We start from the raw sequence: 26,224 nt of genomic DNA, 5'->3' as shown, positions 1-26,224 counted from the left end.
TACGGGGTAAAATCATATTTTCACAACGGCAATTTTCTTATTGCATTGCAAGACTTTCATTGGAAAATTGTACCTATATTTTCCCTACCAAATGATGTTAAGACCGTACTTGGGCACTTTAAATTCAATTTTACGGTTATAACGTGAATGTATTTATTCGATAGCGGTTCTCCCCACCAAAGTAGGCTCCCGATCGTTCTATTTCCAACCGAATTTGAATTTCGTATCCCCATTCGGTCACCGTTTTTGTGCTAAATATTCAATCACACAGTGTTCTGTATTATTTAGCAGATGATAAACAGTTACAATGTAACATGGATTACGCGAGAAAATATCACTAGAGAGAATGCCGACCTGGTTTTAATCAAAAGATTTTTTTTATTGAAAAAGCTATTTAACTAATGTTTATTCGCGCAAAACATGAGTTCCTCTGCTAAACCTTCCAGAGATCCCTGGTGAAATACCTCATAAAAACTTTATATACTGACTGCACAGCCCCAGGACGAATGAAGCACATAGTAATATTAATGTAAACTCTTTATGTGAAAGTCTTACGGAATTCAGCCTTTTTCGCTTACAGCTCCCAGTTTTGACGCTTGTCTGTTCAACAAATTACCAATTTGTTGCCAAAACAAGCAATGATTTTTTTACATCATCAGTTTCCCCCGTATTCATTACCACTATTTGATATGATTGCAATTTGCAGGCAAGCGCAAGCCTATATAGCCTAGTTAATGAGAAAAAGTACCTATTCATTTTTTGTTCGTTACTTTTGTACCTACTTAATCTCAACTCAACTCTGTCTCAACTCTTAGGGAATTGCAGTTCTCTTCACGCCGCTTATCCCTCTCTCTCTCTCTCTCTCTCTCTCTCTCTCTCTCTGTCTCTGCGTCGATTCTCCATTACTGTTTGCCGTAACCCCTTCCACCTAGGATCCTTTTGTGAGCGATGTCGTGCCATTCCCTTTCGTTCTTTGCGACATGCAAGGCTTCGCACACATTTCTATCAAGAGCATCGAGTATTGTCTGAAGAGAGATGATTGATAGCCAAAAAACCCCAAAAAAAACAATCATCTGACCTAGGTAAGTATATTTTAACGTTTAAATTATCGTGAGTGATTTCCATTTTAAATATAGATTGTCTGTTATACTTAGGTATCTAGATACGATCGTATTTTGGATGTAGTTTTTCTTTTTTTGGGAAAGGTAAATCAACAAATACAAATTGTATGAACCCTCTAAATTATGATACAACAGCGGATATAAAACGATCATCAGAATATATCAGAATGTATTGGAGCCGAGGCATCTGGAAAGATAACAAGTAGGTACTTACTTAGATATTTTTCACGGGCTTTTAAAACTGGAATTCAGCGCGCGCCGTTTCGCCTCAAAATTTCCCATTTGAAATTCTATTGACCGTTACTCGTCGACGGCAAAAACAAACCTATTTACATTTTAAGGTGATCGTATAATGCGTATAATCTTTGTTTTCAGCTGAGTCAAACGGTAAAGTTATCACAGGCTATCACAGAAATCTTCTCTTTCTTAGGAAAAATGTGAAAACCCAGCCAAGTGCTAGTCAGACTCGCGCACTGAGTGTTCCATACTTGGGTATTTTTTCCAACATTTTGCACGATAAATCAAAAACTATTATGCATAAAAATAAAAATAAATCTGTTTTAGAATGTACAGGTAAAGCCCTTTCATATGATAACCCCACTTGGTATAGTTATCTTACTTTGAAAATTGAAACACATTTAATTTCAATTAGTTTTTCACGGTTTTCAGATTTATTCCTGTATTTGTGCTATAAGACCTACCTACTTGCCATATTCATGATTCTAGGACAACGGGAAGTACCTACCCTATAGGTTTCTTGACAGACACGACGGACAGACAGACAACAAAGTGATCCTATATGGGTTACGTTTTTCCTTTTGAGGTACGGAACCCTAAAAACGCTAAACGCTTTGCCCATCGCTTTAGTCACTCTAAAATTTAGTACCTATTTCATCAGCTTATTCGGTAAGCATGTCCTAGATATATACAATATACATACACCATCTTACATAGCGCGTCGTTTAGTCTTGTTTAAATTTTAGGTCAGCATATAAGGAAAATACATTCCTTTTGCTTCTGTTTTTCTCGTAGTTTCTCTAAATTATTTAAAACATGTTTAAAGAGATAAAAATAATTGTTATAATAGGTTCTAGTTTTTTATTATATTTAGACCTGTGTACCCCACTGGATTATTAATTTAAATAAATCGGATATGGGAATGCAAAACATCTACATATTATGAAAAGAAATGTTTTTCCAAGTCCCCTGTGGCGATAAAGATACTAATCATTCCGTATTCTCAATGGGAAAGTCTCAGATAGATATCTTTCAATAAATTAAGGAATCAACCTTGAGACGATATAAAAATTGTATTCACGTGGAAGTGAAGTCATTTGGAGCGCGTGTAACAGGGTAGGTAATGTAGAGTGTAGACACACAATATAAAGAGAGAGCCAGTGCGTGCCAGACCTTCGGTATTTTATAAAAGCTGAAACTTTACGTATTGTCCCCAACACAGGGAAGAATAATCATCGACTTTGAAGTTTGGATCATGGTGGCTTTGGGAGATAACAGGTAATAAAGGTGTAAAAAATCTTATGTCAAAGTGTAAAGTCTAATTTTTTTATATTTTCTTCGTAATAGTATTAGAAATCACGTTATGCTTTTCCAGACACTTAGTATCGCAGCAACCCCCTGCACGACAACCTTAAACTTTTAACCTTTAAGGGCGACTTTATACTTTGGCGGAAGATTTTTTACACCTTTATAACCTGTTATCTCCCAAAGCCACCATGATCAAAATTCATAGTCATTGATCGTTCTTCCCTGTGTTGGGGACAATACACAGGAATTATCGGCTTTCATAAATTAACGAAGGTCTGGTACGCGCTGCCTCTTAGTCAATTATATGGTTGGCACGAGTAACTTTAATTAATACATTTCCTAATGAAAAAAACCTTTTTAACTCCCAACCAATAGTACTCATGTATACCACGGCTATCATGGTTTTAGGGTTCCGTAATAAAATGGTAAAAAGAAACCCTATGGTGCAACTGCACATAAAAGGAAATTAGAACACCGAAATAGAGGACTTGTTATTTTAAACTGGGGAATACCTACAACATGAAATTAGGTACCGTAAAATATGAAAAACTTCATTGGCACGTTCTAAAATAAATGTTTGCCTATTTTTAAGCCATTTTTTGTCATTTCAGCCATTATTTTTTGTTATTTTTGAAAAATAACAAAAAATAGTGTTTTCCCCACATATTCCCCTTATCTCGGAAGTTAGCAACTTACTGGACAATATAAAAAAAAAATTAGAGATGAAACTTAGAGGTTTATGCTTTTAAACTTTACAGGAAAAATAAAACAAAATCTCCTAACTAGCACAGTATTTTAGAAATCAGCTATAATTAGTAAAATCAAACAATTAAATCAACATACTTGTACTTAATATAAAAATTTGACTAATAAATACACACTTCACTGATTTTCCATATTTGGAATTCCTTCATTACCTACTTAATATATTCTTTATTTATATTCAACGGGGGCACCAAAATCGTTTATATTATTGTTCAGGTCCTTATAATAATTTTCACTAAGCTCATCATTGTCGCGGTTTTCATCATCAGAAACTGGTTTTCCGTAACTGTCCTGGACGTATAATGATGCTTGCGGATAAAACCGTACACCCCCGAGCCAATGTGGCTTAAACGCCTCGTAAATACCGTATTGGTTACTCTTCACATCTACTACACGAGCATCGTCTGAACTCTCATCTGAATAACCACCTTTTGCATAGTTTCTTTCACTAGATTTATAATCATCGTCATCTTCTTCTACATCATTGTCATCGTCTTCATTTTCATCGTGAAAATCTTCTTCACTTTGAGTTTCTACTCCATTGTTATTAAAGTCATCATCACTTACCGCATTACTTGTATAATGATAGATGTTAGAACTAGATTGCATCACTTGTTTTCTATTTCCTTTATACATAGTTTTTGTTATAGAATTGTCATTATCACTTGTATCCTCCGAGCTGTCATTCGCATCTTCCAATCCTTGATCTACATTTTCTTTGTAAGATATATCCAACTTTGGTGGTGAAGCGTCCATATTTGGTACTGTCTGTATGGTCACAACAGCGTCGTATGGAGTTCCTGGGTTACCCACGAATACAAAAACGGCATATTTGTACCCAGGTCCTCCTTGAATTATATTTGCTTTGAGGTCTGTGCCAAAGTCGATTCCAGTTACTCTGACGTGTCCAATCGTGTCACCTTCACCGACAGCAGGGTACCGTACCGCTAAAGACCCTCCTGGAATCGACAGTCGAATCTGTTGCGTACTGAATTTCCCGATTTCTTCATTCCCAACGTCAAGCAAAAATACGTATGGATACTTTTGAAATGGACTGGCGAAAATAACTGGTAATAGTGAGATGAGGAATAGATGTAACATCTCGGCGGCAAGCTTTGCGTGATTGATAGGTCATGGTACAATAATCACTTATATAACTGACTATTTCATGGTTGGAGTATTCCTGTTTTTGCTTGCCCTTGCTCTTCGTGACACTCCAATGCCGAATGATCTTTGATGTTCTTCACTTGCGTATTGATACTGGACGATTGCGTCAAACTTCCTTGTTATTATTGGAACAATCTTCAGATGAGATTAAGACTTCATTTCCTTCAGTATAATCATTATTTAATCTTTCTAACTTAGCAAACTTAAAACTAACAGCGGACGTAGATCTTACGAATTTTGGAAGACCCTCTATTTAAAAATTCCTAAAAAATAATTTATTTTTGACATAGGCATCATCCCAATTACCGACTATCACTGGTATTGATAGACGTTATACTTAGTAAATATTAAATAGGTATACCTATTATACCTAATACAAATAATCATAAAAGGTTTATCTATGAGGTTGTCGAATTAAACAAATTAAAATGATATATTTACAACTTTATTGTTTAACAGTTCACATAGGTAATGAAAGGGTAATTATTACAATAGAAGTTATTTTGAGAATTAAAGTTATCAATCATAATATCACACTCACGTTATTATTATTGTATGCTTTTTATATTTATATTAAGTACATAATTATTTATCAAGATTGCCTAAGCTTTTATCGAGATGCCAAAATAACAAGTTACTTATTTTATATATATTTTTTTTTATATATATTATTTTTGATTATAGTCATTATTATAAAACAATTAAATATTGTAAAATCTCGAATGATAAACTATTAAATACGTAAGTACTAATCACATCTTAATAAAATCTCTGATTAATTAAATATCACCACTTTATAATAAAGTTGATCATTCTATTGAATACTATCGCAACGAATTAAAATTAAAAAATTAAATATTTATTCGGTACTTAGATAATAATTCGTAAGTAAGTAAATACTTATATAAGTATGTAGGTAGGTACTTATCTAAAATTAAATTTTTAAAAACAGTTAAAATATTGAAAACTATGCGTAGGTACCTATAATAATTGTTACAGATTAACGGGCAATTTTGCATCAATTACCTACAAATGAACTGAAATACATATTATGCTTGTCGCACTGTGAGCAATTAATTTATATACCTAAGTAGGTACATAGACTTATCAATTTCTTTTTTTTAATGATAATTGAGTACTTTCCCAAATGTACTGGGTTAACAATATTAGTGATTATATTCACAATAAATATGAGTAAACTATAATATTATAAAATACTATATCTAGCTTTTAAATAGGTACCTACCTATTCGTTTACTATATAATACCTATTGTCTTTTAAATATTCTTCTATTTCCTACATAATATTATTACCTATATGATATATAATTATAATAATATTATTATTAATTACATATTAAGCACCAACATCACATCACGCAATTTAAGATTTCTTGTCTAAGCTAAGTATTAAAAATGTTAGCTATGCTAGCGAGAGTATATACCTATTACAACTTCGATGCTATCTGAATTAAGTAGGTAAATAGATAGGTACCTTCAGCATTTTTATAAAAATAAGTTAAAACTCTATGGAAAAAATCTTTCGGTAAATATAGCTAAATAAACTTTTTAGCAGGCAATTTCATAATAGTTTGTTGAAAAGTTAATATCATTTCAATATGTTTGAATTTTTTTAAGACAGAGTTAGGTTACCTTTACGTAATTAAAAAAAATAACTCCATAAAATAGGTAGATGTTTTTTAACTTGATGCATCTACTAAAACTATGGATCTAAGCGCTTAATTGACAAAATTTTATGTTGTTTTTATTCGTAAATTTTAACATAATAATATATGATATACCTAAGCACAGGATCTACATAGTTTGGCTTTGGCTCGCAAGTCGCAAGGCGGAATTAAAAAAAAATTAGAGCAATTGTAAATAACAGACCTCTTGCTCAATTAATTTAGACAGGCGTCGAGACCTAGTGGATTCTTTTAAGCACGAACTTGGAAAAGCTATAAAGTCTACATAATTTGAATAGAAGCTAAGACCTATTTCATTTTGATTCCTTTGCCAATACTGTCATTGCTTTTTATAAATACAAAAAATTATTCCACTGTCGAAGTCTTTTGGTTCACTAACACTGGGCAATTCAAACATCAGAAGTTGTGATTATAATTGTAAACAATTAAAGTCTCAGATAGTAAAATCAACCCGTATAATGCAATGTGAATCGGTTGGAGCGCAAACAGCAACTGAAGCTTGTCGTTCCACGCCACGTCCTCGCCCTAGCGCCATCTTTTTTCGTCTCGATGGAGGGGGCTCTGACGTCACGACCACAGCATAACCACCAACACCAAGCAACACCGAACGTGAGAACGAGTTGTTGCCAACACGGCCATGCTGCATGGTGCCCGCCCCGGGCACCCCACGAGTCGGGATAAAATTACTGCAAAATAAACAACCGTTAACACCTGATTCACATTACCTACTTGTAAGGATCCTTCCTAACTTCCTAAGGAATATTGCCCATTCATTGTCACTTATCACTTAACAATCATACGATAGCTCGCAACTTAACAAGATACCTCCACTATGTACTCGTAAGATCCAGGAATATTGTCCATTCGTTATCACTCATCACAACAACAGCTTTCAATTTAAAAAACAACCGCATCTAAAGGGACTTTGCCACACTTAGGGGACCAGATTTGTCGTAGTTGAAAACCAACTGCACTTAAAGAGCGTTTCGCTCACTTAAATGCAGCAAGTTGGTCAAGACCACTTGCACTTAAAGAATATTTCGCTCACTTAAGCGTACCAAGTTGGTGAAGACCACTTGAAGACCACTTGCACTTAAAGAACATTTCGCTCACTTAAGTGTACCAAGTTCACCTTCAAGTTCCAAACATCATAGAAGACCACTTGAAGACCACTTGCACTTAAAGAGCATTTCGCTCACTTAAGCGTACCAAGTTCACCTTCAAGTTCCAAGCATTATAAAAGACCACTTGAAGACCACTTGCACTTAAAGAGCATTTCACTCACTTAAGCGTACCAAGTTCGCCATCAAGGTCAAGCATCGTAGAAGATCGCTTGAAGACCACTTGCACTTAAAGAGCATTTCACTCACTTAAGCGTACCAAGTTCGCCTTCAAGTTTAAGCATCGTATTCCAATGTGATATTTTATATTCATGGTACAATATTCCCAATTATCTTTCGAATATTTTATCAAAGTTCAAGCTTCGTATCCCAGTGTGATATCTTATATCCATGGTGCAATATTCCAACTAATTAATCTTCCAAAATTTTATCACGGCTCGCTGTATCAATTATGTTGCTATACATACTTAATTTTAAATAGATTACTCAACATAATACACAGGGTAGCCTTGCCAACACGGTTTTTAATACTCCATGAATATTCTTTAAAGAAGCAATGCATTAGCACTCACGATTAAAATCAGATCAAAATTCTTTACTAAATTCTGAACACATACTCAATGCCATAGCATCGTGCACCCACACAGTGCTCCGACACTATTCATCCACGTATGCAATCACCACACTATCTTTATCTACCGCGCATCCACGCAATGGATCACCGGTGCCTAGTTCACCATAATACAAGTGATTTGATCTCATAAGAATCATATTTGATCTCATCCATTTTATTTTAACTATCAATGCTTTATTATTATAAACGGATCATTTGATTGTAAAGCTGGTGCTATCAAAGTTAACTTTAAATAATTATTATCATACTAAAACTATCACTTTTTAAACTAATCAATATCTTAACTGCAGTTATATTAATGATTTCACTAGTTCACTGCATTATTAATTACAAGGGTTGGTCACCAAATATAATCTTATAACCCACAAACTATTTTAATTCATGAATTACTCTAGTATCAAACAATAATAATAATTGGTATTTCATATTCCATATATGCAAATATTAAATTACGCTATCTCAAATAATTATTAGGCTAATTAAAAATGATAAACAGAGAGTCATGGATTATGAGCGACACCGATGCATGCCACTGCCAAAACCAAGACTTTCTTTTTAACTCATTCATCTGTCCATTCGCGCAGGGAATTCATCTACTGCCACTGTATGCTATTTAATATTTCTATTCGCACAATATACTCTTACTGTCACTCTTTATTATTTTCGGCCCGTCCTGATTATAGCACAGAATTGCAGCTGAGAGCATAAAAATGTTGCATTTGTCTACCCTCTTATTGTAATCTTTTTAATGAAAATTTCTCAAGTTAATAATACCCACTTAGCTATCCGGACAAGAATATTTCTTTGTTCAACGCAAATGTGAAGCTTTTACCCAAATTTGTAATATTAGGTATTAACTACCAACATAAATCATAGTTATTTTTTTAAATATTATTCTAATTTGCATTATTAATGATATACTATAACTTTACAAACTAAATAAAGCTTCATTATCATATTATACACACCACAATCCGTAATTATTATTTGTTTTTGAAGCAGGTACCCAACAAATGCAACAAAACTTTTGAATTGAACAGACTAACTACAGGCACTAGTTCTAACTCTGAAGAGAAATATTACTTTCATCGTTACTAGTCTGTCTGTGTCTATTTTATTAAAATATAATGTACAATCCTTTTACCTTCGTTCTAGTTCAATCTAATTGACTTGTACATGTATACAAAACGGTTCTCTGTTTGGATGTACAAAAAAATAGCTAAAATGCTTTCAGAGGTCAATGTGTATACGAGTCTACTACTATTACATTACTTTTCTCGGGGATAAACCAAATCGGATCACTCTGTTACATTCCGTCCAAGCAAGTTATTACTCCCTAGTACCCAATAGGTACATACCTATAACCTAAAAATAAATTCGCTTAACGCAATTGAATCAAAAGGAATGTTAACACATTTTTTTTTTAATTACCTTTTTGTAATTTTGCTAAAAACCCTTGTATCAACAAAAAAATTCAGCTTTATCTTTAAATAGAAACCTTACGTAAAATTATTCATCTTGTATGCCAAAAGTACGCCCTAATATTATAACGCTCTAGTCAAACATCATATTGTAATGCATGGTAAATTATTTTGACGATTCAAAAGTTTGTAAAAGTTTACTTGAATTATTATATTATATTCTATTCTTTTATATTATATCATATTCTATTCTAGTCTAGTCTATTCTATTCTATTCTATTGTATATTGAATATTATATCGAAAAGGGGATGCTTATGTCGATGATCACGCAGAATATAAAAAAATAAAACTAAAACTTCATATGTAAATAATCTTTACTGTAATAATTTAAAGTTATTATCTATCTAATTAATTATTTACTTAGGTAGCACTAAGGTAAACCTGTACAGTACTTATTTAAAACTGCAACAAAGGCTCTTTTTTAAATATTTACTGATTTAAATAACCTGTATAGCAATAATAATAGATGAAACAAAAGAAACAATATTTAAACAAAACTAAAAAAAATGGCTAATCCAAAAATGTTACTACAGTGTGCATGAACTATTGAATGAATATACCTCAATTATACGATAATACGATATAAAAAGATTGTAATAACTTTGTTAACCACTTTTTATTTGTAAGTACTTTTTTTTTAAAAGTCTGATTAATTATAATAGGACATAATTTGAAAACTCCCATAGTCTTTATTTATATGTGACCTTTTTATTTTATTTTTATTTAATGACCATATAATTAATTCATAATTTTTGCTATTCATATTTCATATTTCATAAGAATTGTAATATTGCCTTTGATTATTTACATATGTTTTACTTTGCAACGCCCCAACGGGGTTTCATGTTGTAATATTATGATATTTTTTTATTTATGATGTAAGACATGAATGCAAATAAAGAAAGAATAAAGAATTACCTCTATAAAGATACGAAATTCTAAATATAAGTCACTCGTACGCGCTTCAAACTTGTATTCCTATCAGGAAAATAATAACAGGATATATACACTCCCAATTATGCTTTAAAAGAAGAACAATTACGAAAACTTCCCTAAAAACTAGTATTGTAAACGTATGGATGTTATTACTTACCCACACAATTATTCAATGTAGATAATATGAAGTACTAAAATGGATACTTGATATCATGTGCGTAAGTACCTACCATTGTAAATGTAAATAGCTGTAATTCCTGATATTTAAAAGGACTGTTATGCTCTTTATTGATAAATAAATGTTTTTAAACTGAAATCCCTTTACTGACGATTTTGATATGCGCGGACAACTACTTCCGGTATCTCTAAACGCCTCGTGACATGTATCAAAAATATACACTTTTTAACCCCATATATTATGTAACATTTACTTACAATTAATATAATAACTTATTATTATAATATTAATATTGACATTTAATTAAGAGACATGTTACCATAGAAATTAATTCACTTTTTGGTCTCATCAGGATTATTTGTACGGATTCTTCCTGATGAGTATTAAATATTTGCATGCTTATGAAGTAGAATATGAAGGTCGCTGCTTAGTTATAATTTTGAACTCAACAACTGATATTCAGCAAATAAATAAATTTCATTTCATTTCAGTATACGAGTTCGGGATTGGTTATCATGATTTATATCTGAGCTAACATTTCACTTGTGAAGTTTGACTAACCTAAGACATTCTTCGATTACTTTTACCACTACCACTATAACATTTTAACTTGTTCGTCACGTATACTACCCACATGTTTAATATTTTTATTATAAAAACTTCTATGTAAATAACAAGCTCAATAGTCACACGTTTTTAAATTATTATCTTCTAAGGACGTATATTACTGATTCTACTATAATAATTGACCCACTATAATTTAAATAATATTTTGTTCGAAAAAAAGTTGAGACAAACGTGAATTTAACATTTAGTTCCAAAATAAAATTCGAACAAACTAAAAATTAACCATTTTAAAACATATTCCTTTGAATTTGGAACTAAAAGACAATTTCGTTTACCTATCACTATTCCCACGAGGACCACTTATAGACTGTACGCAATATTAAATCGTGCCAGACTTTTAGCTGATACCTTCAACTTAGTTTAGTAACGAATTATCTCACCTGACTATACAAAAGTTTGAGAATACGATTTAGTAATTTAAACCATATTCACTTAATCTTTAATAATTATTCAAAGTACTCACAGTTTCAGTATCTTTACGAGATACCTTATTACGTTTCCATCACGGCCGACGGTGTCCTGGCACTTGAAGACCTCTAGGTGGAAAAATACGCTTGCGTTTCGACCGATTTTTCCTCAAAGCGTAAGTTACTACACACTTCTGATGTAAACAATTAAAGTCTCAGATAGTAAAATCAACCCGTATAATGCAATGTGAATCGGTTGGAGCGCAAACAGCAACTGAAGCTTGTCGTTCCACGCCACGTCCTCGCCCTAGCGCCATCTTTTTTCGTCTCGATGGAGGGGGCTCTGACGTCACGACCACAGCATAACCACCAACACCAAGCAACACCGAACGTGAGAACGAGTTGTTGCCAACATAATATGATTGATCATAGGTGCGGTTGGTTTTCATACTATTTAATGATCATGTGGCATCTAGCTATTCCTAGTCCGTGCTTTTAAGCCTTTACTTTGTAGGTTCTCATAACTGCCTTCCCAGATTCGGATCTGTTACCTATTATCGTAGGAAAGTTCGCATTTGTTTATTCTGACTGCTTAAAGACGCTTCCGCCCTATCTGCTTGGAGAATCATATGATCCAACTTACTCATCTGAGATGTAACTTGCTTCCTATGGTCAATCACAGCCGCTTTTCCTAATAAAGAACTATTTTCTACTACCTCCATTTTTTCTAAGTCCGCTAAAGCAGCGTTGATGTCGCCGCCATTTTGTTTAATTTTTCCCGCGTGCGCCGTCATTTCATTGTCCTCAGGTCCAAGACCCGTGTTTATAAAACCTACGTCGTTGTTTTTTGGTGGTACATAGTCTTTGTCGTAATTCGTTTGTCCGATGTAGCTGGGTTCACTGGAGTACGACAAATTGTCCTTTGCTGCTAATTTTATGCGAAAGAAGTTCGTAACGGTACCGCAGACGCCCTGAAAATAATATTTAGAACGAGATCAGCGAAATAATAGAAATAGACATCTTTTATCCAGTCGTGCTCTATCTTAGGCTGCATGATCACTTAACTACCTGAGTGATCATACAATACAAGAGACTAATTATTATAATATCAGACGGTAGGTCTGGTGGCAGCCAAGCGCTAGTTTAGTTTTTTTTTTTTTTTTTGAAAGATTTGAAAAATATTTTTGAGATGATTCAGTTGCAAAATTCGCATTTAATGCGGTTCCATAAAGATACAGAATGAATAATGAAAAATGATGCTTCAATATGTAAGGTTATTTTTAAAATATTGATTTGAGTTGTCAAAAATAATATAAAATTATTAATTTACCTAATGCAGGTAGTTTGATAAAATCGATATTTGGCTCATTCGATGTCATACAATCTGTTGCTAGGAGGTCAACAAGATTGAACTTGCATAAATACGGGTGTTTCGAAGGTTTTAGTTTAGTCTCCTTCCGAGATTCGGGGCGATATCGCATATTTTCGGTTTTTGTATTGTGAACTGGATAATTAGATGTTGTGATAGCAATCACGCTCTAATTAAATTATTTATTTTGGCATTAGTTTTTTTTTAGATTAAAACTCTCGGATAACCTCTACACATTGAACCTGATGTTTTTTGTGTTGGTTTGAGAGGACATTCCAATAATTCGATAAAAATATTTAAATAATACCTGCTTTTCTGAGTGACGCCAATAAATAAGATCAATGAGAATCATGAGACGGGTCTGCCCGGGCAATTCAAATTTTATTTGGTATTTCGCAATTTGTAAACTAATACAACAACGTCGGCTTATGGCATTTTAATTGCGCCAATGGCAGTATCATTCTCACAGGTTTATATAAAAAAAATTATATAAACCTGTGTGAAACTTTGTATTAGTGTACAAATTGCGAAAAACCAAACACTTTATTTTAACACAATTTTTTATAAACAGGCCGCTTTGGATTCTAGACCTTTTAATCCTTAATTCTGGATAAAGAACTTTTGGACCTTACTACTTATCGTATTGTTTTTGAGTAGGTACAAGGTTTTTAACTTAAACTTTGGATTTACGATCAACAAAATATTGGATTCAATTTAGAATTATTTTTTCTACCCTATTTTATTCGTAACCTTACCTTGATACGGTTAAGCTTTGTTTGTGTGGAAGTCAGTATTGTATTTAATTCCGATAACGCTCCACTAGTTTCCTTTAGGTCGTCGTTCAACATTGCAGTATGCTGAAAATTACATAAAAAATAACATCACAATAAATACAACGAAACTAAAATAACATTATTTTCCTTCGATTTTTTTTAAATCCCCAGGTTTTTCTCGGGGTTTTCTTTTCATTTTAAAAATTTAGCAACTATCACACAAGCTATCACATTAAAAATACCTCTGTGGTCCTAATATCCACTTCCTCAAATTCCACAATATCCAAGTGTTTATGTTTTGACAGGAAATCCTCTCTATCCGGCTTAGGTTGCCCAAACAATTCGGCTCTCATGCAAGCGTCCTCGTAAGCTTTTAACGCCATTGTTATGCGTTTCTAATATTGTATCACAAGAAAAAAATTTATGTAATAGAACTGTCCCTAAGCGAAATAGTTAGGTCTTTATTAGACACTTAAAATTGGCAGTATTAGGTCCCTCCCTACTGCGCTAGACTAAAAGTATTGATTTTCTTGCCATGTAAGCTTGTAAAGAATTCCTCAAAGTAAATAGTAGGCTAAACATGCCTACTGAATATGCAGCTATGTACGCAAAGTACCCTACGATAATATTAAATAAACTTAAATAAAACAAAGAGGCGTTGTACAATCACTAAAATTAATAAAATAAAAAGTTTTATTTAAAATATTACGTATTATTTTTTTGAAACTACCGCTAAATGCTAATTTGTGTGTACTAATGTGTATGTGAGTGCAGTGTTGCCGTAACTACGTTTATTCCATAACGGTTTATTCGACATAAACCGGTAACTATCGTAACGAAATGATAATTGCAATTTATACTAAGATATTATGTCATGTTGGATGTATAGTCTGCGAACTCTGTGAAAAAATGTTTTGGGGATGTCGGAAGTGCCAAAAAATATCGATATCGATATTAAAATTTTCACAAAAAAATGTTGATATATCGATATATTTTTACAATTTCTAAAAAAATATTCGCACTCTAATTGGTATTATTTAATTTATTATTTATCCTAACATACTGTCGCGAAGTTACCCATTCGCGAAGTAATCAGAATAAAGGTAAGTATTATGGCAACATTCGTCTATGGCAGAGTAGTTAATTTGTCTATGGTATACCGGAAGGATACAGTTGTAAAAGTACATTCATTTTCATCTAGTTACTCAAAATGGTTGCTGCGGCTCGAAATGGCGAGGCACCGAGCACGTGGATTAAACCCGTTCCAGTGTTCGTGTGGATGGTGAAGTCAAAGCTAAGTACCTAGGCTATTTCATATTTAGACCATTTTCTATGTGTTAGATATTCCCGGTTAACCTGTAGATATAAAAGTCCCACGTGTAATGGTTGCGCACCCATTGTTAGTTTGTTAGTGGACAGATGTGTGTACCTCTCTTCACAGGCCATTGGGACTGAGTTAAAGTAAATTATGAAAGAGGTCAAACCGTCGATCGGCAAAGACGACAGGCTAGGCGAGGTAGCGAGAGGGCAATCAGGCACTCCATGCACCCAGGACCCGGAAGCCTAGAGTATCGGCGAAGACGTCAGGCTAGGCGAGGTAGCGAGAGGGCAATCAGGCACTCCATGCACCCAGGACCCGGAAGCCTAGAGTATCGGCAAAGACGACAGGCTAGGCGAGGTAGCGAGAGGGCAATCAGGCACTCCATGCACCCAGGACCCGGAAGCCTAGAGTATCGGCAAAGACGACAGGCTAGGCGAGGTAGCGAGGGGGCAATCGGGCACTCCATGCACCCAGGACCCGGAAGCCTAGAGTATACAGCACGCGCTATGAGAAGGACGGTACAGCCAAGGTAGACAGAGAGGGCGTTAGACTCGCTCAGTAGCGCGAGGTCAGCCGGGCATTCTGTCACCAGCTGTGGTTCCGAGGAACCATGGCCAGCCGAAGTAACCTTTAAACCAGTGAATAGAATATATATTGGAGGGTCCCAATCGCTGGGTGAGAGAGAGATGCACACATTCCTAACCTATAGATACCAAGATAGAGAATTGCCCCATGGTCTAGGTCTTAGAGATTTCACCTACGGTGAAATCATAGTTTGTGTAACCCTACAGGTCACTGAGAGACGAGCTGGAACAGTCTGAACGATGCAAGGAATAGAAAGGACGTACGGGGGTCGACAGTGAACGACCGACCTACAAAGAAACAGATAAAGGTGAGCGTGACTCCTATAATATGTACGAATTCGGTAACCCCTCTCACTTCTGACGAATAGTATGGTTCATATAAAGAGAAATAAAAGGCGAAGCAGATGAAGTGGAAGTTAGGGGGGTTCCCGACATGGTGGAGAAGTGCTGGGATCTGGCTGAGAAACCAGAGTTTTCAGTGTATGGAGTCACACTCAGCCTAAGCGATAGTAAAGTAGTTAATAGTATATCAAGTCCTTTCTACTCTTTCATTTAGTAAGTGAAATGAAAATTTAAGTGTGCAGTAATGTCGCTGTTGAGCGATGATTATGATTGTTTATTACAAGTACAATTCGGTATAAATATTATATTGGTGTTAAAATGTAAGAACTTGACCTTCCAACTAATAGGTGGCAGTATAGGTCATTCTGAGCGCCAACGAAAGTCGTGTGGGAGCAGAGCCAACTTAAAATTCAAAAAAGGAGAAAGAAATTAGTCCAGGTAAGTTGGCAACATTGGTTTCAGAGACGCGACGGGCACGCTGTTAGTTGAAAGTTTGAATTTCCCGCTTTAATTTGTTGTAGATAGACCATAGAACAAGCAAACAGGTGATACCAACATGACACAACACAGCACATAGTGACATAACAAATTATACAAAATGGCGTAAAAGAGAAGTGTCTTAGTGTCTTACCTCCGGTATACCTACTTCTTGAACAATAAAAATTTAAAGTACAATTTATGTGAAACGAATTATTGAATATATATATATATATCAGATTTATTCAATTAATGGATGGAAATAATAATTTTCAACAAAGTAAGTGCGTATTTACTAGATAAGTAACGGGGAAAGATGAGTAAAGTGTTAATGGCGTCTAGCTATGTATGTATAAGAAGTGTTTGAGAATAGATCGAAGTTTATCTAAATTACTTGATATTATAAAGTACATAATTACTTTTCAGTTGGAAATCGAATTACCCAAAGTGATTAATTGCAAAAGAAGTTCAATCATTATCATTTAACTTTGATGACAGTAAGCAGGTGGTAAGTACGATAGAAGCACAGGCCGTGTATTAACTATAAAAACCTTAAATGTCTTGTTATTTATCGAGAAAAAGTTAATTAGAGGTGCAAATACTCTTTTTATCAAATCAATAAGTAGGTATGTACTACTTACTTAGCTAGTCAGATAGAATCTATCATTTTATAAAAAAGATTATTTAAGTTTGAAATACAATTTGATATTGTAGGTATGGGAGAGAAATGTGGTTTCTTATGGTTTGTGATAGGCTTATTGAGCTAAAAAATTATTAGATTCTGCATATTCACCTTATTAAAAGGATCTTTAAATTACTGTATTGAGATTTAATATTTGAAAGGAATGAAACTTGACTTAACAAAACTCACACCTAGGTTCTTGTTTAGCTTGAGTAAAGGAATCCTTGTATCATTCTAGTACATAGTTGAGTACCTAGATAATTAGTAAAGAGTGAGGTTAGATTCTTAAGGAGAAAATCCTTTTGAATTTATTTTAAACATTATAGAGGAAGTAATCTTACTTGATAGTTGAATGTGTATGAAACATGAACCTTTATGTTTCATTTGACTGAAATAACTTGTAAATCATAATAGATTGAGTGCATTTATACAATTCCCTTTTTGAGAGAAAATGGATAAGTAATTATGCTTTATTAAGATGAGAGAATACACATAAAGTTTGACAAGTGAAGATTTTATTCCTTTGATATCTTGGGACAATATTAAGTTTCATTTGACTTGTAAAAGTCTAATTGAATAAAAATTATTTTGAATTTGAATTTGAACTTTAAGTTGATATGTGTATAAGGATTATGAAATTTGAAATGATTTTTTACACTTCAATTATTATCATAGCATATTACATATACTATTACAATAGGTTATGAAAGGATAGTTTAATCCTATTAAAACTCTTTAAAATAAGAATTGATCTTTGACATTGGTATTTATTTATTACTTTGACGTTGGTATTTATACCTATACTAGCGGCACGCTATGATGGCCGGTTTGACACATTACAATAGTGATGTGGAATGTCAATTTATTCTCGAACAAAAAACAATTAAGTTTTGTTTTTGTACCTGATTAAATAGGTTTAATAAAACAAAAATGTATATGTTTATTTAATTTATTTGAACGAACTGAATATTTGAACGAAAATGAATATACATACTTTATATGCACACAAGAAACATATGAATACAAAAGATACCAAAAAAGGTGCCACAAAAGGCCATAATTAATCAGATTCGTCCATACTACTATTTTCACTGTCGTCACTGCTATCATCACATACATTAATAATTATATGTTCGTTTTCTATAATATTATCTATTTTCACATCTCTTTCATAATCTTCCCTTATTAATTTAACAGTTCTATTCACAACCTTTTCCCAGTCTCTACTACTATTTTCTACACTTGTATACATTTAAGAAATCAATTTAATAAATAAATTTTGAGTCCTAAACCTAAAACTACATTCGATAAAATTTATGAATCTCTGCACATCACTATCGTCAATAAAGTAATACAATTATTTCCTTCAAAGTCGTTATCAATTAATACGGAACTTCATGAGCGGACAAACGTCAAACCGGCCATCATAGCGTGCCGCTAGAGTAATTATTATTTATCCATGACAAGGAATACCTTGATGTTTGGATTTGTATGTTAAGGGGGGTGTAACTCAGTGGAAGAGTATCTGCTAGGCGGGCATATAAGTAATGACATAGTAAAAGGTTAAAAGTGCTATAAGGATCTAGATATGAACGGATGATTAGACAAGCCAATCTTAATATCTGTTCCAGAATATTCATTATGGATGAACTATTATTAACAAGACTGAAACTTCTCGCCACTCAAATAGAAACTCTCTCGAATCAAGCTCTTAGTCTCGGCTCTCTGAACAATGACTTAATCTACAATGCAGAAGTAATCAAGACTAAATTGCAAAACCTATCGACGAGATTAAACGATGATTTAAATAATTACTTCAGGATGGTAAATGTTCCCGAAGTGGATGAAATTAGTGAAATTAGTGAAATTCAGCTCAAGGCGGAAGAAAGTTTAGCGGAACTAATTGTAAAATTAAAAATATTCCAGAATAAAACGGAGATTTCATCGACAAATAGGACAGCTGATACTATAACATCATGTCGTCTACCTAAACTGAATCTTCCAGAATTTGAAGGGGATATATTAAGCTGGCATCAATTCTGGGATCAGTTTCAGTCGAATATCGACAAGAGAAATATAACAGAAGTGGACAAATTATTATATCTTAAATCCTCGTTGAAAGGAGAAGCAAGAAAGGCTATCGAAGGTCTTGACACAACGAATAAGAACTACAGCATTGCGATTAAAACTCTTAAAGAAAGATATGGAAAGGATTCTCATCTAGTTGATGCTCATTACTCGGCACTTTCGAAGGTGGCTACAACCGATTCGACAATAACGTCATGTCGAGGAGCGCTCAACGAGATAGAGAAACATTTGAGAGTTCTTGAGTCACTAGGAGAAAACGTAAACCACAACCATTTACGTCATCTCATATTCAGTAAATTTCCTGAAGATCTTATTTACGAGCTGAAATTGAAAACCAAAGATGATTCCATAAGCGAAATACGAAAGGAATTGGAAAAAATAATCACGGCTAGGGAAGATGCTAATAGAATTACTAATGGAAGCAACACTAAGGAAGCGGAAAATTATACGGTTGAAACTTTACATGTAACTCAGGAAAATCGAGGAAGAAGTCATTACAGAAAGGATAGGATACCACCTAGAAGAGAAATTAGAAAAAATAATTGGCAAACACCTGTTGCGAGAATAGAACCTCGAAGTTTTCGTAAGAGACGGTTTTCACAATGGGAAGAACGTAAAGAACGGAGGGAAGATACAACATCAAAGGGAAGTAATACGACAGAGGGTGAAGTTGTCTCGAAGAGGATGAAAGTATCATGCGTGTTTTGCAAAGGCGATCACTACAGTGACCTTTGTGATAAATATAAAACAGCCAAGGAACGAAAGTCACGGTTAGGAGACAGATGTTACGGATGTCTCATGAGAAATCATCGTATTGCGCAGTGCTATAGCAGTAGGAAATCTTGCTATTATTGTAAAAAACGTGGTCTACATCACAGAGCATTGTGTCCTCAGAAATTTCCATCTAAAACCGAAACCACCACTCTAACAGAGGTTGACAGAAGATGACATACGGTTCTTCAAACAGCAGTAGTGATGGCACGAGGAGATAGGAACAAGGATAAACAGACACGATGTCGTATACTATTCGATTCGGGCTCTCAGAGATCTTACATTACCCAAAAAATTGCGAAAAAATTAAATTTATCAATAGAGAAGGATGAAAATTTGTCTGTCTATACCTTTGGTTCAAGAAGTCCTCGAGTATTTAATAGTCCAGTAGTTCAACTAGAGTTAGAGACTAGATCTAAAAAAGGAAAGATCATTTATGCAAACGTTGTGCCTATGATTTCTCAAAGCGTACCCTATGCTGGAGAACTTAACAATTGGAGATACAAGGTAGAACTTGCAGATGACGGATCGTTAACAGATCAAGTTGATATTCTTATTGGAAATGATTATTATTATTCGTTTCTTCATCCAGAGAAAATACGAATAAGTGAAGACTTATACCTAGTAGATTCTGAGTTCGGATGGATGCTATCAGGTCAGGGTCCACGTAGAGATATAGAAGAACAACACATGTCAGTTATCACATATTTTCAAACAGAGATAGATTTTAAATTTAACAAACCTGACATGCCTTTAGATCAAGGAAGTATAGCATTCTTGTGGGAACTCGAGTCAATTGGCATAACCGATTCACCTAAAATTACACGAGAGGAAGAGGCTATTCATAAATTCAACGAGACTACTAAATTAATTAACAATAGATATCATGTTAGTTGGCCGTGGAACGAATACCCACCGTCACTAACACCTAACTATGGATTAGCATATGGTCGTTTAGTAAATTTAGTCAAGCGGTTAGATAAGGAAACCCTAAAGTCCTATAATGATGCTATACAGGAACAAATTTCGAAAGAAATAGTCGAAGAAGTATTAGACAAGACCCGTGTAGAACATCCAGTACATTATCTACCACATCATTGCGTAGCTCAGAAGAATAAACCTATTAGGATTGTCTATGATGCCTCATCGAAAATTAAGGGCAATAAAAGTTTGAACGAATGTCTGTATTGCGGTCCATTGATGTTAGAAGATTTAACATGTATACTTATTAGATTTCGAAGTCATAACATTGCTTTATCAGCAGATGTCGAGAAGGCTTTCCTTCAAATAGGATTACATGAAAAGGATCGCGACGTAACGAGATTTATTTGGTTGAAAGATGTCGAAAAACCACCACATGTAGATAACATTATCTGTCTAAGGTTTTGTAGAGTTCCTTTCGGAATTATATCTAGTCCGTTCTTATTAAATGCGACAATTAAACATCATCTTTCTAAAGGAAATGAACAGCTACAACTAATTGCTAAAGATATTTATGTTGATAATTTAGTAACTGGGGTTCAAACACTTGACGAGGCTATCCAAATATATCAAGACACAAAGGATACGTTTGGACAAATTTCAATGAACCTTAGAGATTGGAGTTCAAATTCGAAACAATTTATGAATAGAATACCCGATGGTGTTGAAGAAAAGGTTGTAAAAATTTTAGGCCTAGATTGGAATTTAAAACATGATACGTTACATGTAAAGTTCACGTTAACCACAGAAGCATATTCTAAACGGGAAGTATTGAAGGTAATCGCTTCGATATACGATCCTTGTGGATTCGGAGTACCACATGTTTTATCAGCTAAGCTATTTCTACAAGAACTTTGGAAGACTAAAGTTAAATGGGATACGAAGTTTTCAAAAGAAATGCAAGATAAATGGTCAGAAATCCGAAAAGAATTAGAGACTATTAGAGGAATATCGATACCTAGATGCTATATAAAAAATGTAAAAAGCGAAGAATATCATTTGCATTGTTTCACAGACGCTTCACTCAAAGCGTATGCTGCAGTAGTATACATAACACATGGTGCTAAGACAAGTTTTGTCATAGGAAAAACACGATTAGTCCCTATAAAGGATCAACAACATTTAAAAATTCCTCGGCTAGAATTGCTAGGAGCTTTAATTGGTTGCAGACTAATTAAGATGGGTTTAAAAGCATTTAACATGAAATTAGGATATCAAACATTATGGACTGATAGTCAAATTGTCATAGAATGGTGCCAATCGGATAAATTGCTTCCACCATTCGTATCTAGACGAGTTGAGGAAATAAGGAGTAATAAAGAGCTCATGATTAAGTATGTTCCTTCAGAGTTGAATCCGGCAGATATTGCAACCAGACCGATGAGTTCCAACGAAGACAAGGAAAGATGGCTTACAGGTCCACAGTTTTTATCAGAATCCGACAAACAGAAAACGCCTGTGAAATACATGTCACAGTCATTTTTTCTTTCGACGCGGGAGGGTCTGCCGAATACCTCTAAAGAAAAGGATAGTAATCTAGAGCTACAAAACAACTTCTCAGGAGAAAGTATTGGAGCCAAAGAAGATAGCAGAACTAGTTACAAAGAATCGCTTTGTATTACGGAAACAATAAAGAAGCTACAAGCAGAATACTTCACTCAGGAAGTTGCGGGGAAAGAAACGGATTTAAGTCGTAATCTCAAGTTATTTAAGGATGTTGATGGATTACTACGGTGTAAAGGACGTCTTCAGAATGCAGAACTATCGTTTGACAAACGGTACCCTATATTGATACCTAAGGAATGTGACTTTACGAATAACCTTATAAAGAAAGTTCACAATGATAATTATCATGTAGGAGCGAATCATACACTTAGTCTCATCAGACAGTCATATTGGATACCAAAGGGTAAATCTCAGATTCAGAGGATATTGAAGAAATGTCCAAGGTGTATTAAACATGGAGCGGGTCCATTTAAGTTACCACCTACTCCAGCGCTTCCTGTAGAAAGAGTAGGTTACAGCGAACCATTTACCTTTGTAGGGGTAGACTATATGGGTCCTGTTCTTGTCAAGAGTGGACAAAAGAGATGGATCTGTTTATTCACTTGTTTAGCGGTGAGAGCTATTCATTTAGAATTAGTGCAAGATCTTACAGCGGAGGAAGGTTTATTGGCGTTGAGAAGGACAATAGCAACCAGAAAGGTCCCTCAACTCATTACATCAGACAACGCGACACATTTCAAACTTATAGCAGAGATTCTCTCGAAACAATATTGTATTGACAACAAAATTCAATGGAAGTTCATACCTCAGTTGACGCCCTGGTTTGGTGGATTTTACGAAAGATTGATAGGGATAGTTAAGAATTGTATGAAGCGTACACTAGCAAAGCACATGCTTTCAGATAGTCAACTAACTACCGTAGTCAAGGAAATTGAAGCTGTAATAAATTCAAGACCGCTTACATGTGTAGATTCAGAGTTGGATATAATTCTAAAACCAGCTGATTTTCTTACACTAGGAAGTTGTATCACTATAGAAGGAACTGTCGGAGATTGTCTAGAGAAAGGTACTACGATTAAAGTCGATCTTATAAAAAGTTGGAAGAGGGGTCTCATCATCGTAAGAGAATTCAAAGATATGTTTGTTAACAGATATTTACTAAGTCTCCGAGAAAGGTATCAGCACTCACATAAAGAGCCACGTGTCACATCGAAACAGTCTCCGGCGATAGGACAGATAGTGCAAATAAAAGGAGAAAATAAAAATAGAGAAACCTGGAGAGTAGGAAAAATTGTTTCACTGAAAGAAGGAAGTGATGGTTTATGTAGAGTAGCCATAGTAAAGGTTGGAGATAAGAATTTCACACGGTCAATAGCGCATCTGTACCCTCTAGAGGTTCAAGAGTCAGAGGAAGACATGGAAGAAAGATTTATAAGAGATGATACTTCGAGTGAGCTTGCTTCTGCCACTTTAGCCGAGCCTTTGGAAGAGAGTACCGACAGACAGATAACTATCTCAGAGGGGATAGCTCAAGAAGAGAACTCACCTATGATGCAAATAGACGAACCCATTCAGGAGACAATGGAGTGTGAAACCTTAGAGAGTGAAAGTAGAGAATCTATTGGGGATGTTATTGATTCGGAGGAAGTCGGGACACTAGCGAGAGACGAGGAGAAGGAAGAAGTTGGTAGAGTGGGTAGAGTGAGGAGAGTTGCGGCCACTAAAGCCCTACAGAGGATTAAAGAGTGGACGAACAACTTATTATGCCTATTTTGATCTATTTTCCGGCCGGGAGTGTCGCGAAGTTACCCATTCGCGAAGTAATCAGAATAAAGGTAAGTATTATGGCAACATTCGTCTATGGCAGAGTAGTTAATTTGTCTATGGTATACCGGAAGGATACAGTTGTAAAAGTACATTCATTTTCATCTAGTTACTCAAAATGGTTGCTGCGGCTCGAAATGGCGAGGCACCGAGCACGTGGATTAAACCCGTTCCAGTGTTCGTGTGGATGGTGAAGTCAAAGCTAAGTACCTAGGCTATTTCATATTTAGACCATTTTCTATGTGTTAGATATTCCCGGTTAACCTGTAGATATAAAAGTCCCACGTGTAATGGTTGCGCACCCATTGTTAGTTTGTTAGTGGACAGATGTGTGTACCTCTCTTCACAGGCCATTGGGACTGAGTTAAAGTAAATTATGAAAGAGGTCAAACCGTCGATCGGCAAAGACGACAGGCTAGGCGAGGTAGCGAGAGGGCAATCAGGCACTCCATGCACCCAGGACCCGGAAGCCTAGAGTATCGGCGAAGACGTCAGGCTAGGCGAGGTAGCGAGAGGGCAATCAGGCACTCCATGCACCCAGGACCCGGAAGCCTAGAGTATCGGCAAAGACGACAGGCTAGGCGAGGTAGCGAGAGGGCAATCAGGCACTCCATGCACCCAGGACCCGGAAGCCTAGAGTATCGGCAAAGACGACAGGCTAGGCGAGGTAGCGAGGGGGCAATCGGGCACTCCATGCACCCAGGACCCGGAAGCCTAGAGTATACAGCACGCGCTATGAGAAGGACGGTACAGCCAAGGTAGACAGAGAGGGCGTTAGACTCGCTCAGTAGCGCGAGGTCAGCCGGGCATTCTGTCACCAGCTGTGGTTCCGAGGAACCATGGCCAGCCGAAGTAACCTTTAAACCAGTGAATAGAATATATATTGGAGGGTCCCAATCGCTGGGTGAGAGAGAGATGCACACATTCCTAACCTATAGATACCAAGATAGAGAATTGCCCCATGGTCTAGGTCTTAGAGATTTCACCTACGGTGAAATCATAGTTTGTGTAACCCTACAGGTCACTGAGAGACGAGCTGGAACAGTCTGAACGATGCAAGGAATAGAAAGGACGTACGGGGGTCGACAGTGAACGACCGACCTACAAAGAAACAGATAAAGGTGAGCGTGACTCCTATAATATGTACGAATTCGGTAACCCCTCTCACTTCTGACGAATAGTATGGTTCATATAAAGAGAAATAAAAGGCGAAGCAGATGAAGTGGAAGTTAGGGGGGTTCCCGACACATACCAAAGTCATCTTACGTTACGAGATATTTAAAATAAAATTAAATACCATACTAAGTATCTTAGAATATTTAATTCAGTACCACCTCCTCCACTAACATTACAATCTAGCCTAAGTGAAGCTAAGCATGAGCTAAGCAATAATATAAGGTCGATTGATTTGATTAATCAAATCAATGAAAAGGTCGACGTAGAGTTTGTAGCTAGGTAGTCGTAGGTCATACTCGTAATGATAAAAAATTGAAACGGACCAATCCGATAGTTTTTTTTTTTTTTGTGAACCTTGCAGAGCCTAATCCGATCGAGTATCGATATTTTGAATCAAAAATTATATTAAAAGTAAAAAACGTAGGTACTTAAGTAATTTGTTGGTTGATAAAATATCGATTCTTATACCTTTATGAACGTTGGAATTTTATATAGATATATCGAAAAAATAAATATCGCACAAAAATATTGATATATCGAACAAATAATATAAAATCGAATCGATAAAAATCGATCTGTCAACTGTAGTGCACACTGCTAAAACTGATTAGGTCATTAGGGTGACTTCGTCTGCGATGGCG

The 26,224-nt window shown here is 35.1% G+C and overlaps 4 protein-coding genes across 4 annotated transcripts; 2 read left to right on the top strand and 2 right to left on the bottom strand.

Moving 5' to 3' along the window:
• Positions 1–3,599: 3,599 nt before the first annotated feature.
• On the bottom strand, positions 3,600–4,777 carry LOC123870980 (cGMP-specific 3',5'-cGMP phosphodiesterase 3-like). The gene has a single exon (XM_045914496.1). It carries the CDS (start codon positions 4,530–4,532, stop codon positions 3,600–3,602), a length of 933 nt encoding a protein of 310 aa, XP_045770452.1. The 5' UTR covers positions 4,533–4,777.
• A 7,331-nt stretch (positions 4,778–12,108) lies between these two features.
• Positions 12,109–14,658, bottom strand: LOC123870961. The gene is made up of 3 exons (XM_045914478.1): positions 14,074–14,658; positions 13,814–13,915; positions 12,109–12,660 (listed from the first exon to the last, which is right to left on the bottom strand). Exons 1-3 carry the CDS (start codon positions 14,212–14,214, stop codon positions 12,244–12,246), a joined length of 660 nt encoding a protein of 219 aa, XP_045770434.1. The 5' UTR covers positions 14,215–14,658; the 3' UTR covers positions 12,109–12,243.
• Positions 14,659–18,878: 4,220 nt separating this feature from the next.
• LOC123870978 lies at positions 18,879–20,273 on the top strand. The gene has a single exon (XM_045914495.1). It carries the CDS (start codon positions 18,879–18,881, stop codon positions 20,271–20,273), a length of 1,395 nt encoding a protein of 464 aa, XP_045770451.1.
• Positions 20,274–22,256: 1,983 nt separating this feature from the next.
• On the top strand, positions 22,257–25,649 carry LOC123870977. The gene is made up of 2 exons (XM_045914494.1): positions 22,257–24,418; positions 24,517–25,649. The coding sequence occupies exon 1, from the start codon at positions 22,257–22,259 to the stop codon at positions 24,357–24,359; it is 2,103 nt and encodes a 700-aa protein (XP_045770450.1). The 3' UTR covers positions 24,360–24,418; positions 24,517–25,649.
• The last annotated feature ends 575 nt before the right edge of the window (positions 25,650–26,224 follow it).

The sequence above is a fragment of the Maniola jurtina genome, chromosome 13, assembly GCF_905333055.1.
Source record: "Maniola jurtina chromosome 13, ilManJurt1.1, whole genome shotgun sequence".
Taxonomy (NCBI): Eukaryota; Metazoa; Arthropoda; class Insecta; order Lepidoptera; family Nymphalidae; genus Maniola; species Maniola jurtina.
The sequence above is the reverse complement of the archived record's forward strand: the minus strand, read 5'-3'. Positions and strand labels throughout refer to the sequence as shown.